The sequence below is a fragment of the Rutidosis leptorrhynchoides genome, chromosome 5 (genome assembly GCF_046630445.1).
Source record: "Rutidosis leptorrhynchoides isolate AG116_Rl617_1_P2 chromosome 5, CSIRO_AGI_Rlap_v1, whole genome shotgun sequence".
In the NCBI taxonomy this organism is placed as follows: domain Eukaryota; kingdom Viridiplantae; phylum Streptophyta; class Magnoliopsida; order Asterales; family Asteraceae; genus Rutidosis; species Rutidosis leptorrhynchoides.
The window spans coordinates 460,004,577-460,021,937 of record NC_092337.1 but is presented as its reverse complement, the minus strand read 5'-3'; the positions used below and the strand labels follow the sequence as shown (position 1 = coordinate 460,021,937).

General features: G+C 36.1%; 3 protein-coding genes across 3 annotated transcripts; 1 reads left to right on the top strand and 2 right to left on the bottom strand.

Moving 5' to 3' along the window:
• The first annotated feature begins 10,531 nt into the window (after positions 1 to 10,531).
• LOC139846956 (ATP-dependent Clp protease proteolytic subunit-related protein 2, chloroplastic-like) lies at positions 10,532 to 12,996 on the top strand. Its single transcript, XM_071836543.1, has 9 exons — positions 10,532 to 10,794; positions 10,898 to 10,941; positions 11,064 to 11,136; positions 11,341 to 11,458; positions 11,574 to 11,711; positions 11,807 to 11,923; positions 12,030 to 12,098; positions 12,191 to 12,286; positions 12,767 to 12,996. The coding sequence occupies exons 1-9, from the start codon at positions 10,727 to 10,729 to the stop codon at positions 12,902 to 12,904; spliced, it is 861 nt and encodes a 286-aa protein (XP_071692644.1). The 5' UTR covers positions 10,532 to 10,726; the 3' UTR covers positions 12,905 to 12,996.
• A 44-nt stretch (positions 12,997 to 13,040) lies between these two features.
• On the bottom strand, positions 13,041 to 13,794 carry LOC139846957 (kunitz trypsin inhibitor 5-like). Its single transcript, XM_071836544.1, has one exon. The coding sequence runs from the start codon at positions 13,741 to 13,743 to the stop codon at positions 13,132 to 13,134; it is 612 nt and encodes a 203-aa protein (XP_071692645.1). The 5' UTR covers positions 13,744 to 13,794; the 3' UTR covers positions 13,041 to 13,131.
• A 245-nt stretch (positions 13,795 to 14,039) lies between these two features.
• On the bottom strand, positions 14,040 to 17,143 carry LOC139847456 (AT-hook motif nuclear-localized protein 1-like). The gene is made up of 5 exons (XM_071837127.1): positions 16,552 to 17,143; positions 15,552 to 15,619; positions 14,931 to 15,062; positions 14,644 to 14,805; positions 14,040 to 14,545 (listed from the first exon to the last, which is right to left on the bottom strand). The coding sequence occupies exons 1-5, from the start codon at positions 16,943 to 16,945 to the stop codon at positions 14,306 to 14,308; spliced, it is 996 nt and encodes a 331-aa protein (XP_071693228.1). The 5' UTR covers positions 16,946 to 17,143; the 3' UTR covers positions 14,040 to 14,305.
• Between the last annotated feature and the right edge of the window lie 218 nt (positions 17,144 to 17,361).

Below are 17,361 nucleotides of genomic sequence, written 5' to 3'. Positions count from 1 at the left end.
TGGTTTAATTCTTAAGAATTGGGTTTTGGGAGTAAAATGGGTTTTTGATAGAAATTAGCTCAAATCTAGTTGTTTAATGTTTAAAAACATCATTAGATGTTAGAAATAGGTTGTATATATGTTTAGTAGCTTCCATGTGCTTAAAATTTGATCAAAATCGCTCAAAAATTGAGTTTTTGGGGAAAAAAATACGAAATCAGCGAATGTGTTCGAAACCAGTTGCTACAGTATTCTGCTACAGTATTTTTGCTACAGTGTCACTATTTGCTACAGTACCCGAGTTGCTACAGTGTCACTATTTCTACAGTACCGAGTTGCTACAGTGTCACTATTTGCTACAGTGCCGAGTTGATACAGTGCCACTATTTGCTACAATACCTTTTATGAAATTGAAACGGGCGTAACTTTCAAAACGTAACTCCGTTTTTGATGAATAAACTATCGTTAGAATCGTAATAAAGAATACTTTTCAACGGTGAACTTTTAAGAAACTAGATCAAACTGTTTTTAGGCCGGAAAAGGAGTTTTAGTGTGTATGTCATGTTTTGCACGCACCTGTATGCCATTATTGAGTGAAGTCATGATGTAGACTCATAAAATTATGAATATATGGTGTTATGACCTAGTTAATTGTATGAAATGATTATATTATTTATTAGATATGTATATTAACTTTGTTTGTGTTGTTCTCAGGTTATAAGGACAAGGAGGAAGCTCATAAATAATAACTGAGCAGTTGCTGGTAATTGGTGAGTGGGTCTATCTCCGGATAGAGTTTAAGTAGCATATCATGCTACTGTGGTTGACTCTTTTACCATGCATAGTGTAGAAATTGCCATGTTAGAATAATATAGTATGCCTGATGTTGTATGTGATTTATGTGTACACTGTGTGAATGGCACCAGTCGGGCTTAGGGAGACTGGGGACTCGAGACCGTGCCTAGGAGAGGTTAGAGTCCGTATGAGGTCAACCGTGCCTAGGGGAGGTTGGGTCCATAGGCTACTGATTGTGGAGTATAGTGTAAACGATGCATCCCCTGCATCTGGATAACTATACTGTGAATTGAGTAGCAGGAACTATCGGTAGACTCAACTCCGATCAGCTAGGAGTCGTGTGCTCGTACAAGCCGCCGATCCTCGTATTGTCTTATTGTATGCTAGTTGGTAGTTAGCATGTGTTGTTGTTAGTATATAGCTTGTGTGTGGCTTAAGCTATATCTGTTAGATAGATTCCATTCACTTAGCGGTGCGCTAATCCCCCACATATTCTCCCCTTGCAGGTTTAGGTACTGCTAGTCGGGATGAGTGTTGTTGCAGAAGACATGTTTGACAACCCTACTCTGATGTAGACTTTTGTTTAAATCATGTTTTGTATAACGTAACACCATTGTGTAAACTTAAACTTAATTACTCAGATTAATGTAATGACGTGACCTATACTATGTTTATTAATAAAGTCTTCCGCTGTGTTTTAAAAAAAAAAAAAAAACATTTTGCCGGTGTTACAAGGATAACATTTTGGTGAATGATAACATTTTTGGTGAATGATAACATTTGGATGAATGATAACATTTTGGTGAATGATAACATTTTTGGTGAATGATAACATTTTGGTGAATGATAACATTTTTGGTGAATGATAACATTTTGGTGAATAATAACATTTTGATGAATGATCACATTTTGTTGAATGGTAAAGAAATTTTATGAATGATAACTGAGACATATGAAATGATAAAAATTTACTATTGAATGGTGCAATTTCAAATTAAAATTTTACATATATAATCGTTTAATTTTTATGATGTAAATTTATTAATTTATAAGAAGAAACGCAATTAAATCAAAGATGTACAAGCTGTAAAGCACAACGTACAATAATGTAACTTAAATAGTTGAATCGAAATTAATTCATTTACTATTCATATGAATAGTAAATAAAACGAAATTAATTAATTTACTATTCACATGAAAGCGACATAATAAAAATTATTAATTATAAGTTACATAATATACCCTTAATATATTTAAGAAATACGACTTTTAAAATTTTAAAAATTCATTTCTCTTATTGTCGACACTTATGTACAAGAAAAGATCACGGAATTTGTAATCTGACATAAACAAACAAGAGGCGGCTTCACTGTTTAACAAGTATTTATTCATTTATTTAATTAATTATTTTATTTTATTTTATTTGTTTCATTGAAAGGTGATCATAAACAAACACCGGCGGCTAACTTTTCAATAAACAAACAATTCTTTTAAATTACTTTCGATTGCTTTACGAATTAAAATTTCAGTGACAAATTATATTAAATCATATATTCATATATAATTTTTCCTATAAATAGAAACGAGAGTCTGAAGTAGAGGACACACCAAGAAAATATAGATAGATATAATATTCCAAAATATACATAAATATTTACTCTGTGTATTTTCTAGTGTTAGTAGAAAAGAACTGCAATAAGTATTGCACGAGTGTTTTATTTACTGGTTTCAAACCAATTATAACTAAGAAAATATTGGGTATTGTTCGTGAATCCAATGTCAACCGCACAGTCATCTACCATCACTACGTCTACACATTTTACTTACAATATTGAATCTCAATATTGAACAGTGAGTTTCATATGCTCCCTTTTTCAATACTTTTACAAAGTATATTTTTGGGCTGAGAATACATGCACTTTATTTTATATGCAATGGACATAAGTACATACTTAATTCTACACCGAGTTTAAACCGAAAATCCCTTAGCTTTGGTAACTAGTAGCTGCCAGTTATAAGAACTGGTGGGTGTGAATAGTGGTATATGGATCCATAGAGCTTGACATCCCCGTCTGTTCTAGGTATAGAAATTCTAGCCTGAACTATAAAACAGACGTATGCTATTTGAGTTTAGTACACGTTGGTTTGCGTGTATTGTACATGTTGGTTGCATGTATGTTAAAACAGGGGTACTTATTATATATAGGTTAAAGTTTAGTTACCAGGGTGCTCAATCTTGTAGAATATTTTGATAAACGTTTCTGGATTAAACAACTGAAATCTTGTGATCCACCTTTATATACAGATCATGCGCAATATTAAAACTATGAACTCACCAACCTTTGTGTTGACACTTTTAAGCATGTTTATTCTCAGGTTCCTAGAAGTCTTCCGATGTTTTCTTATACGTTATACATGCTATGTGCATGGAGTCATTCATGCTTTATTCGAGAAAACTTTGCATTTACAAAATCATCACCATGTATCTTATTTTGACTGCATTGTCAACAGATGTAGTATTGTAAACTATTATTTACGGTGATTGTCTATATGTAGAAATCATCAGATGTCAAAAACCTTGGAATTAGATTTTCATTTATGGTGTGCATTTTCAAAAGAATGCAATGTTTACAAAACGTATCATGTAGAGGTCAATACATCACTGTGAAATCGATGAATGATGTATTCGGCCAAATGGATTTGGACGGGTCATCACACGGACGGAGCGTCAGTTAAACTGAACGACATTAAAAGAAATTCATAATTATTGTAGCGAGTTCGTAAAGAGGTTTTGGAGACACCTTCTCAACCCTTAATTGATGATAACCGGAATGGGGGTCGATTTGGAATACATACGAGATCCTTGTAATTGATCAAGAGGTCATCGATACGGGGAAGAGGATATCGGTTCTTAACCGAAAATTCATTAAGTTCACGCTAATCTATACACATTTGTAGGAAAACATTTTTCTTCTAAATGAATAGGATTGAGCTCCCTAGTTCTATAGGTATCATGTCAAGTTCAAACTCTTTAACCAAAAAGTTTAACGTACACCTTCCGATAAAATTTGTCGACACGCAATAGTTTTCCGTTGGTCACTCGAATGGCATAAGTAGTATCTAGGGGGAATGGTGGAGTGCAATGAGTACGAGTCAAAGCCTTGGTTATAAAACATTTATCGGCACCCGAATCGAATAAACAAGAAACATAAGATATGTTGAGAAGAAACGTACCCGTGACTAGTTCATTGTCATCTCGGACTTCCTCGGTGTTAATGTTGAAAGCTCGGCCGTGTGCAGTGGGGTTGGCTTTCTTCTTTGGGCACGCATTTTTAAAATGACCCGGTTGGCCACATTCAAAACAAACACCCGTTCTGTGTGCATTGGGCACCTTTTGGGCGACGGGGGCGACACTTCTACAATAGTTGGCCACATGACCACTTCTTTGACACCTGTGGCAAAATGGCTTGCCACATTCACCGAAATGATGTTTGTGGCATTTGTTGCAAAAAGGTTGGGTTCCGGCATAACTTTTCTTACCGTCGGAGGTGAAAGGATTGTTGGTGAAGTTGTTGTTGTAGTTGCTTGATTGAGTGGCTTCCCATTTTCTTTTGTTGCCACCCGATTTATCCTCGGCCTTTGGTGCTGGCACTTCAATCTCATCCACCGTTTCAATTAATTGACGGGCCATCTTTAAAGCCTCTTGTAGGTTAACGGGTTTGGATGACATTACCCCTTGTTTGATGCTCTTAGGGAGACCATCCATGTAAAGTTCAACCCTTAGAGACTCGGGATTTACAAGGTTTGGGCACATCAAGGCTAGCTCGAAAAATCGTTGATTATAGGCCTTGAGGTCATTTCCAACCGCCTTTAAACTTCTTAGCTCGTTTTTGAGCCTTCGGGTCTCTTCGTGCGGAAAGTATTCGGTGATCATATTTTCTTTTAAGTCGGCCCAAGAGAGAGCGTGGGCTTCATCGGTACCCACCGATTGCACATACGTATTCCACCATGTGAGAGCGATATCGGCGAAAGTGTGGGTGGAATATTTGACCTTGTCTTGGTCCCGGTAACCGCTAATGCTAAAAACGGATTCCGTTTGCTCAAACCATCGAGCGAGAGCAAACAGTCCTCCGGTCCCATCGAAAGTGTGAGGTTTGCAACCCATGAAAGCTTTGTAGGAGCATCCCTCATTTGAATTACCGGCTCCATGATTGTTGTTGTTGTGGTTGTTGTTATTGTTGTTGGAGGAGTGACCGGCCATAGCCGCATCTACGGCGGTGGCTATCATGCGTTGAAGAGCTTGTTCGAAAGTCTCATTACGTGGGCCGTGGCGAGGAGGCATTGTTCCTTCAAGACACAAGAATATCGTTGATTAGTATTCTCAATAATACTAATCGTGATATGGAATAAAGATAGAGAGAAAATTTTCCTTGACCCGCCCTCGATTCTCTATGTCGAAATGTCGGAATGTCCACATGAATCACCTTAATATAATTCCGGCAATTATATTATCCTAAATCACATGTGCATTTAACATTACCTCATAAAGTCAAGATGACGTGTCAATCAAATCAACAATGTGAGATTAGGATGGAATAAGAGTTAGATATGAATGAAAGAGTGCGAGTATAAATGCACAAGTAGTCAAGTAATTCCTACTTCAAGTCTATATGCCGGTTGTAGTCTAGACTCACTAATGTACCCTAAGACTCGGGGTTGACACCAATGAACTCTAAATACCTACAACCAACGCTCTGATACCATCTGTAGCGACCCGACAAAATCGTCATTGACGGCGCCGTCTACTTAGGTCCCGTTAAGTGGTCATAAGTCTTTAAAACAACGTTTGACCAAAATATGTCGCATTCATTTCATATGTAAAGATGTTTCAAAGTTTACAAAGTAGTTCAACGACTAATACGATACAACGTTTTTAAGTACAAATGAAACTTATGCGACACGATTTAATGTAAAGTTAAAAGACGCTTCATGTATGCAAGTATACTCGACATCCAAGCAAGAATCAAAATAGAGTGCGGACGCATGTAACACATATCGTTCAAGGACTTGAGAAAACATATAGAAAACTGACAACGAAAACGTTGGTGAAATCATAGGTTTAGTAAGTGAGTACGTAAGTAAGTAAGCTGAACCACAAGATTTATAGCGTTGAAATAATAGTAAACCATTCTAAAAGTTGTTATCACGAGCACCCAAATATCAAGGCTTAACTTTCCACGAACCCCATAAATAAAGTGTTAGAACCTACACTTATACCCGAAAATATATTTCATTCGCTTAACGGTAGCGAACCGTCCGAATGAGGGTTTTTCAAACCCGTATGGCCACACAACATAAGTTCTCGCTTACACCCTGCAAGTGTAACTAATGATAATTGAATTGAGACATTTTTGTTCTAACTTGTACGTAGAATGCTTGTTTTCGTACTTGTGTTCACTTTGTAAAATGAAACGTTTATATTTTCTCATCCCAAATATAAGTATAAAAGAGTAAAGTGGGACTATGATCTCACCTTGAGTGCACGGGTAAATAGGTACTTCACAAAGTAAACGTGTGCAAAGAACAAAAGCTAGTATTGACCTAACAAATAGGTTGTATCAATAACGGTAAACACGGTTGGTCAAAGTTGTTCAATTAGTCCTATGGCTCGTTACGACTCGATTATATATATAGCATGTGAATCACGTTGTCAGGTTTCATGCAAGATACAAATATAAAAGCATGTTAGAATGATTGCATAAGTATTTGATTAAGTTTGAATAAAAGTCAACTTTGGTCAAGTCAAAGTCAACAAAAACGAAAAAGTCAACACGTTTGGGTCTGGTCTCGGACAATTTTTTTGAGTTTTATAATCATATATGAGCATGTTAGAACAAGCTACATATTAATCGGAGGTACGTAGCGTAGTTGGAATTAAACGAAAAATGACCAAGTTGGACAGTCCCTGGCAGTTCATTTGGACGGCGTCCAAATGTCCTGGACGGCGTCCAGTATTGAAGGACTGGATGGCATCCAATGATTTGAACGGCATCCAAAATGGCATCCAGATCCTGCTTGCTGAATACTCACAAGTGCACGGACCAAACTTCAAACAAACAATTTATGATCCGCAAACAATCAAAACATGTATCTTATATCATCAGAAAGGTATTTTGACGAGGAAAACAACTAAACACATTTCATCAATTAATCCGAAATTTACAACAACCAAAACCGCATTAAATGTTCATCATTTATACATCCAAGATCATAAATGCAATTTGACGATTCGGGAACTTACTACCTACATATAATACGCCGTTTCGTAGGTAATTACGCACACAATACAACTAAACACTTAACAATAACATTTCATGGCATTTAATGCATCAAAGGTTCATATTTAAGTCTAACAAACCCTAACCAAAATCACAAAATCAATAATCATGTTAGTGAAGTTTTCTTAATCAACATACACATCAAAATGAAGCTAGTAATGCTAGTAACACATTTAATACATGAACTTTAACATTACAACAACATTTAATCATCCAAAACTCAAGATTAAACACACACTTTTCAAGTTTAAGCTAGTTACAGTAAAACAACAAGATCGAGCATACAATTCATATATTCACGTTAGACTCGAGCCATAGACACTAATTAACACCCTTTTAAGTCAAGAACATCAAGAACATGAAATCTAGAGTTTTTAGAAAGTTACCTAAACTAGATGAAATTAATATCAAGTTGTAGAGGAAGATGCAAGGATTCCAAAAGTACAATTTGTTTTAATGTTTGCTTCTTAGATCCGAATTAGATGATGATTGAATGAATTGGGTGTTTGAGAGAAAAGAAAATGGAAGTAGTAGAGAAATGGGGAGGTGGAAGAATGAATGAGTGGTGGTGGTGGGTGATAACTAGTTCCACTAGTTACACCTTTGACCACATGGCAAAGTTAGTCCCTCAAGTTTCGAAGCGGGTGCGTGAATTAACTGAACGAATATTTTCAATACGCTAGAGTAAACGAGAGATGTTATAATTAAATAATGAAAATATTAAGAACGTTAGCTAACGGAGGATACGAATTTAGATAGCGAAAGATATTATCAAAATAAAAAGACGGGCGTTAAAATAATTTAACGGAAAAATGCGGAATGTTACAATTCTCATCCCTACCCACAACAACTCTAGGTCACCTGATTATAGAACTCCATTTAAACACTGCCAGATAACCATTTGAGACATGCCGCTCTTCCACGTCTTGGGAAGGAAGACTTTCGACACTTAAATAGTTGAGTAATAATCCAGACTTCATTGCTAGCTTGGGTCATCTCAGTTTCTGCAAAACCATCTTCTTACATTAGAAGAACATCCTCTTACACTAGAAGATCCACTGAAGCGATCACCCCAGATAGAATTTCCGTCCTTATTTGATTTTCCTTCCCAACAATCAGAAAATATAGCAGACGCCCTCGTAGACTCTTTGCAGTCACAACCTCGAAATCTAGACTTTTCCACTTTTCGCTTTCACGCAACTATAGTGACCATCCTGGTAGCTATGAATTTCACGAACACATCTTCTCATCCTCAAGCACGCTCTCACAGTACGATTAAGAAAATAAACCGCGGCTAGCTGATAAGAATCTGGATCATATCAGCAGGTCAGTTGCAAATTTCTTTGCCATCAGAGAGTGAAACAAGTACCCGAGTCTCTAATACCCAGAATCGATGCACTAACCCAGTGAAAACTAGAGAATCATGTCGCACAACCATATCCATAACTCCCATAAGTCGTCTAAATCCCACTAGCCCGATACTTTCATCGGTGACCAAACTCACACCAAGTTCCTAAAACCCACAACAATATCTTGAAAGCTCAAGTTCCGGGAATTACAAGATTATCCACTCTATCAATCACCTAAATATTCTTAATTGATCACCTAGAAGAAACCACTCCCTTTGTAGAACTACTCCAACCAAAATTCGAGCGTCGGTCAAACACATTCTATCCGACACTCTTCGTCAACCAACTCTCCTTAGTGAGAAGCTCAAACCCACCCACATGATCCAAAAAACCCTAGAATATCCGACCAAAACACGCTTGGTCATCCTGTTTCAAAACCGCAACCATCAAACTTCCCCAATAACTCCCACTTTCAATTTTAACCCGGATGTATTCTCGTCGTAACCCAATCGCCCAAACATGAGAGAAACCACCCGCGTGAGCTCCCGTAACAAACCAACATCCACGAAAAATATAAATCGTATCCTCTAAAAGTTTCCGAGACAATATCATCTACTTGCGTCATCAAATCGGAAAAGTTCATCCTAAAACTGCCGCAACTTGCCGTAAAAAAAACTGCAGCAATTTCTAAAATTCATATATGAAATTCCAATGTTCCGATCATCGCCAAATACGCACTACATCTAGACATGTATATCCAGCACCTACAGTCTAAATATCAAGACGATCCAACAGTTAACGAACTTGCTATGAATGTTCTCCTCTAACTGCACATGAACATCCGAATTTAGCTCGATCATTCCTTCGCACGAGATCGCGAAGCTTTCCTCATAGTATAGATAGGTAGGTTCATTAAACTTAAGATGATGATTGGTGTTGGGTTTGTTCAAATTCTCCAAGTGGGAGATTACTTGTTATGATTTGTAGGACTCAAACAAGACATATGATTAGACCATTCACAAAACCACGAAAGAAAAACGAATAACATAAAGCATAAAATGATAAAACGAAGATAAACGACACAAAGATTTAACGTGCTTATATCTCAACACTAAATACGGAGAAGAATTTAGTCCACATGCGCAAATAAGAGAATCTTCACTATTATTTGTGCACACAACTATAGGAGGCTAATGTTACATTATATAAGAGAAAACAAATAAGGAAACATTAAACTGAAACTTGCTGGCCAAGCTAGGGCTCGCGAGCGCGAGGTGTTCATAGTCAGGAACTTTTCTTCTCGGCTGAGTTTCTCACGTTCTAGCATCTAACCTCTAATTTTTTTCCTTGTTAGTTCTCCACATATCTCAACAAGTTTTTGATGATAAGCTAAATTTCTGTTTATTTTTTTAGTTTTATTGCTCAATATACATATATCTATACACCTTAGAAGATGGATAGTATCAATCAAAGTTAAATTGCTTATCAATGACGTGAAACTTGAAACAGTTTTATCAAGAAAACAGTCAAATTTTCATGATAAAACTGTTCCAAGTTTCGTGTAGTTCTAACTTTCAGATGTTAAAACTTTACTTGGTGCTTCTTTGGATTCAATCTAGTGTGTTGAACCATGGAGCCAAAATGAACTTTTAGAAAGCACCGGATTGTTTTAGAACTGTTAAAGATCATTTAAAGTTCTTGTGTCTCGTCATATTTCTAATACAATATTAGTGTGTGATTCTACTACGGTTTAAATTCATGGACTCTTTTATCTTCTTCTTAGAGTGTTGAATCATTTGTGGCCCGAACCCTGTAAGCTCATAGACATATCCTTTATATTGTTACCTTTTCACTGTATCATCAATGCATCTTTAACGAAGTGTTGTACTTCAAGTCTTCAAAAGAGCTTTATTTTCAAATGATACTCTCAAAAATAATACAGTAATAGTAAAAAAAAAAAAAAATTATACTTGTAAGGTTTTATTTTTCCGAGTTATTCGAGAGTGCGAATATTTTAACCTAATACTCTACTATATACGGTTACACCATGATGATTTCCAACTCACCCTGATCCCCACAAATAGGCCAAACAAATTCAGTTTTATTTAGTTATTTTCGGGTCGACCCATATAACTTTATCCGATAATGAACCGAACACCCAAATCATTTTTCTTGTCAAAATCCCGGGCCTTTTAACAGAACTTAATCCCGGTTCGTCTGCTGCTGGTGTGGAATTTGCAAATAAGCAAAAAATTACAATCATCAATGGCGGTATCTCTCAATTCAATCACTTGTTCATCATATTTTTACCCACCCGCCCAAACTTCTCTCAGGTCACCACCACCTATTCTTTTAATTAATTTCATTATTATTCAAATTAGGTTTTCGTCTTCAATTTAACTGTGTTATCTAATTGTGTGTTGTTTAACTTCACAGCGTCGGTGAAAAAGTTTTCGTCGGATTACGTCTTCAATCTCCTAGTCAGATATTTCATCTATGACTATTAATTTATTTTCATAATTTTCTCTTTTATCTTCATTTCTCTCTGCTAATTCACGTTTTACTATTTTATATACATGTATGTATGTATATTTATGCGCAGATTCATATGGAGTTTCGAGACCTAATTTGAGTGCTGAATTGCACAAAAGAATTCATAAAAGCATTGAGCCTAGGTATGTCTTTCATTACACAAAATAATTTATTATCCTGTAAATTTGCATTCTTATCCTTATATCTGAATCTATATTTTCTCTATAAGTTTCACTTATGATGATAAATTTAATAATCTGATTTCATACTAGTAGAAAAGTGGGTATATTAATAAATGTTTGTTTTATTTCACATCAACATTATACTGAAATTAATTGTATTTTTAGGATTGGCATTAAGCCAGCACGGGGACGTATAACAATGATGCCAATAGGGACTCCAAGGGTGCCTTATAGAGTTCCCGGTGAAGGAACCTGGCAATGGGTCGATTTGTGGAACGCCCTTGTAAGTCGCTATCTGTAATCTCTATACTCACGCGTACGCAATGTATTTAGTTTTGTTGAATTATCTAGAATTAGCTGATGCTTACTTGTCTATGAACGTGTTTGTGTTGGTGCAGTATCGCGAACGTGTTATCTTTATTGGACAAAATATAGATGAAGAATTTAGTAACCAAATACTGGCAACAATGCTTTACCTTGATAGTGTTGACAATTCTAAAAGAATGTATATGTACATTAATGGCCCTGGTGGAGATGTATGTCCCTTCTTATTGTTTACTGCTGGAAAATATATATAGTATATATAATATTTTTTATATTGAACGTGTACATAAATATGTCTATTTTGCAGCTTACTCCAAGTATGGCTATCTATGACACAATGCAAAGCTTGCAAAGTCCCATTGGGACCCACTGTGTAGGATATGCGTATAATCTTGCTGGATTTCTTCTTGCAGCTGGAGAAAAGGTAAACATAATCTGTTATTAAGAACACTATTATACATTGTGTTGGCTTTACAGGAGCAATGCATTATTGATGATTTGTGTTTATCGTTGTCTAAATTTATTAAAAGGGTCAACGTTTTGCAATGCCGCTTTCAAGAATTGCTTTGGAATCACCAGCTGGAGCAGCTCGTGGTCAGGTGTGTTGAACATTTGATCTTGAAAAACAGAAGTGTGTGTTTCATAGATAACTTCTGTTCGTTTTGTAATTATCTTTCTGAATGTTGTGCAGGCTGACGATATTCAAAATGAGGCGAATGAATTATTACGAATTAGAGATTATCTTTTCAAGGAGTTGGCTCAAAAGACAGGTCAACCTGTGGAACAGGTATAACATAAAATTCTTTCATTTAAAGTGTTCTTGTGTACTCTGTTTGGATACGCATGTTTAAATTTAAAGCGATTTTGTGGCAGTTTAATAAACATAATAATCAGATAATCAGCTGTAATAGACATGCTGCAAGGATATAGTTTGACTTGCTATCTGCTGTTTGAAATAATGAGATAACCATAGTTATTTTAATGTTCGATAAATCATGATTATTGAAGTGATTAATTAGTGGTAAGCGTTTTGGTTTTCATATAACTATTTAGCATTGATTACTATTCCAGCATATATGAAAGTGATTCTTTGACCCCTGGATTATCAGAATCATCTTATTTGAACAGTGAAAATTGATTGTTATTACTTGAAGTTGCAATAATCAGTTTCATATCGCACATACAAACTCTCCTATCTTATCTAGTAGTGACTTGTTTTGTACGTTTGGAAGTTGTGATGGTAATACTTGTTAACCATAATATGCAGGTTCACAAGGACTTAAGCCGGATTAAGCGTTTCAATGCACAAGAAGCTTTGGATTACGGACTCATTGATAAAATCGTCAGGCCTCCTCGTATAAAAGCCGATGCACCAAGGAAAGAGGCTGGAACAGGTCTTGGTTAAAATTATACTTTTTATTGTATACTCTTGAAAATTCATGTGTTCCACATTTCCTTTTATTTTGAAGTTTTTTTATGATTATGATTTGCTCGATATTATCATCTGTTATATACTCGGGATTAGAAACTTAGAACGTGTCAACATGAAAAGCATTATGACCATCAACAGACTTTATTGAACATGAATATAACCTGTTACAAGTTTAGTACAATGTATAACTGAATTACATGTCACTTGGCGGCGATAAAGACTAGAGAAAATGGATCACCGAGAGTGAGCGCCAAACGTCTCATTCCAGTATCATCTAAAAATATTCCAACGTCCCGGCATAAAACCTTACAGAAGTTGCAGACTGTAGGACAGAAAACGAACTTATATCCATCTTCGGTTTTCTCTATTTTAAACCAGTTATCAAGTGTTTCTCTTCCTGGGTTGCCTTCTACACCTCCCAGTATCAGAAAGTACTGCTTTACACCTTCATTGTAATTGATCTTCCAAATATTTGACTCGTTACAATTGTTATGCCCGGAGAATTTTATATTAACATCTGTGGAAAGACGGATAACATGTTTCTTGGGGTCCACCGGAGTGAAAGTCAGCGGGAGGCCATACTTGTTGGTTTGGAGCTGGGCAACTCCTTGAGCGCAAGTTTTGTTCTGGCCGGTTCGGCCCGCTGTGATTCCACCACCGCTGCCGCCACGTTTAGCTGCTGGCATAACATAGTAGTCGACTCCTGCGCGCAGGTTTTTTCCGGTAATGTCAAGCACAGAATCAAACGAAGCTGAATCGACTGAGAAAACGCAAAGGATGAATGAAAGTGAGAGCAATGTGATTGTCTTCATTTTTTGACTTGGGAATTGTGATGCGATCAACGTATCTTATCCAAATATATGCCGTGTTTGAAAGTCAACGGTCAAAGCCAATTTTGTATATGCCAATAAGATTTGTGGGGGCGGTGGGAACTAGTGGATCTTGTTCAAAGCTGCCACTACATCATTTGTTGAACTTTAATGTTATTAGTTGTTCAAGTCTCATCTATGTTTTTTGGAACTCTGACCTTATGTGAGAAAGATTATGTTACCATAATAAAAGGCTGACTGAAGTTACATACATTTGCCGGAAAAAAAAATAGCAAAAATTAAACATAAAAAATAGCACTCGGGTTACATTGATTTGTTGTAGACAATGTATAAAGTCAAAACATTTCATGATGAATTGAGCAAAATGCTCATGAAAAAGTAATTGATGAACTACTGAAGTGATCTATATAACTACAACAACTGCAAATCAAGTCACGTTCTTTACATTCAAACAAACAAAGGGCGAATACGATTATGGGCTTTATGCAGTCCGCTTATCAAACTACTGTCACAACTATCCATTTAATTGAAGTTCACATTCATGTTAGTTTTCAGTTTCCTTTTTCCTCGATTCAGAGGCACTATATGCAGACCAACTATTCCCTCGATAAGATAGAGACGTTATATCTGATTTCACAGTAGCAGGATACGACTCTTTCGTCTCAGCGGTTGATATCGGAACACCTGTCACGGTAAATGGTCTAGGTGTAACCGTCTCTGGTTTAGGTGTGTTGGGCGTCTTTTGTTCACGCTGGTTCCCCGTCAGAAAACTTCCTACCACAATCTGAGCCAGGATTTATCAAAAAATTAGTTAAATTATTTCTGATGATAAACTAACGAGTGACGCTAACACCTTTTAAGATATAATAAAGATATAAGTACCTGTACGGGAGTAGCAGCTACCAGTAACCCAGCAACACTGCCTCCGACAACACGTCCATCAGGACTTGCTAATGAAACACTCATTCCCCCAGATCGGTTTCTTGTACCTACAGTTTCATATGGCGTGAACGAACCAGCTAATGACAGTATCTCAAAACGGCCCTGCAACCATCAACAAGCTAGAGATGATAAGATTGCAAACACAACATTATCTCTTCAACTATAATGTGATAATATATAATATATTAAATTCGTGAAAGATATTACTCCGTATCTGGCTATGATACCTCATATGTCAATGTACCACCAGATGAATCAGGTTGTCGAAGTGTAACACTTGAGATGACACCATTTGCGGAAAGGATGCATATTGCTCGAGGTCCTTGTTGAGAGAATGATATAACCTTCATCGTCACATCCTATTGAACCAAATTCAAAATTTATCAACTTTACAATAAACGGGAAATGTTATTCATGTTAAAGCTAAAGTGGAGTATTTTTTTACTCGGATGTATGCGGCCTAATCAGGTTATCCGTGACCATTTTTTAGCTAGATGTATGCAACCTAATCGGGTTATCCCATGACCATTTCCGGTGACAATTTCCAACCCTTTTCTCTGGTCGGCGCAAGGTATACAGCTAGCTAGGTTTGAACCTGAGACCTTTTGAGAGAAAAATCAGAGCCCCAACCACTATTCAACATTTCAACTAAACTTGGGTGGGTCCCTTGAAATGGTACCCAACCAAAAGAGCGTCTGTCTTTCTTCTTATATCGTTAACTATCTTTCTAGTCATGTTAAGAAATTGGGACCCATAGTCACATTTCTGTTTGTCTATACAGCATATCAATGGATCCGAATGAAAAAACCCGTAAATGATCAAAGATGCGAAAAGATCGGTAATTTTACCTCCCCGGTGTTAACATTGATGATATGTGGTGTGAAATTAGCTCCATCAGAACATGAAAACCAGTCACCTGTTACGGAAATAAAGTTAATATTGTTTAAGGCATATTAGTAAGTAGTATGACCCCAAATTATAAATATTCTAGAGATGAAGCATGCACAGTCTTCATCGTTTATTAAGGTCTGAACTTTAACATCAATAAGTTCTGCTATGAATGCCACCATTTTATAAAATTCATCGAAATACATACATTATCCATAACCAAGGGAAAGCGAACAAATACATAGAAAGAACGTGTAAAACTTGTCTGGTTCATCCAGTAAGGCATCAATCAATGGCAAATTGGTTCACAACACAAAAAGAAACACCAATGTGAATTTATAATTTTAGACAAATGATGTATACTGAAATCCAATATGTTTTGGCCTTTAATGCAGGGTTGCACAAGTGAGTATTGATGTTTACATGTGGGTCTGGTCCATATATCAGTAGAACAACAAGATCAAAAGTCAAGACTCTTAAAATGCAAAATTTAGCAACTAATATACTACCACTGTAGTATTGTTGAAACTTGAAAAATGAGCTGTAGCAGCCAACAAACAAACCCCACAAGATAATAAAAACAAAGCCTTGATCTCTACTACAAGTCTAGCTAAATATAGATTCATACATTCTCATTTTGACCCTCTTCACTCTTCTTTCTTGTTATATACACATATAAATATCGGCTCCAAACATACGCAACATAAGTATAATAATCATTAATATCAATATGTTACTAAGAAAACATATATGTTGCAGACAAAGAACTTAAAGCGGTATCTATATCCGCGGTGAGGGGGTGTATTGGTCCCGCACCCAAATCAGAATAGTTAAAAAGTTGAAATTTATCTCATTAGATATATCAAATTTGCGCCAAGAAATAAATCTTGAAAACAAAAAGGAAATAAAGTTTCAATCTTTATAATAAAAATGTTATTTTTATATTTTGTTTGGTATTACCTAAACTTTCCGTCCCAATTCTGGGCGAATGTTGATGATGTTTTCCGGCCAAGGGTAGCCGGGATTTGCCTCTTTTTGGCGACGAGAAGTCGATGACCGGTGAAGAACCGGCAGATGAAATGGGTTTGGGGGATAAAGCTTTATTAGTGACAGTAGACCCATCAAGTCCATACTTTCTTGGTCTACCTCTTTTTTTCTTCATAGAAAGTGGCATCACACCTAACGGCGGTTGTGTCGGAGTGGGAACCACTGGGGTTGTGACACCTGTTGGTCCGGTGATGGTGATCTGGCGGCTGAGTTGTTCAGTTGTAGGAGATTTATGGTAATCTGACGGAGCATCTGATCCCACCACTGTAACATCACTAGTACTGTTCTTTACTTCCCTCCCTTCCATTTCCAAATTCAAAAAACTACTCAATAAATAAAATTACCAAAGTTTGATTACTACTATTCTTTCTTTCAAAATAACTTGATTGATTGCTTTTATGAAAATTTGACGCATTAATATATGGAGTAAATACAAAATTTGGATTAAAAAAAAAGAAAAATAAAAGTTCGAGTAGAGTTAAGCAGGGTGGTTTGAATGTTGATAAAAAAAAAAAACAAGCTACTGAAAATTAGTAAGGCAAAGCATGAAAAGAGAACGAAATTTCTTAATTTAGCTCATATACTTGAATGAAAATTTGAGGAATGTCTTCAGGTATCAAAGGCTTGAAGCTATTTTGCTTTTCTCAGAAGTGTTTGAATTATTTATTTATTTATTAATAATATATTACTTGTATATATATTATTTTATATTATGATATTATG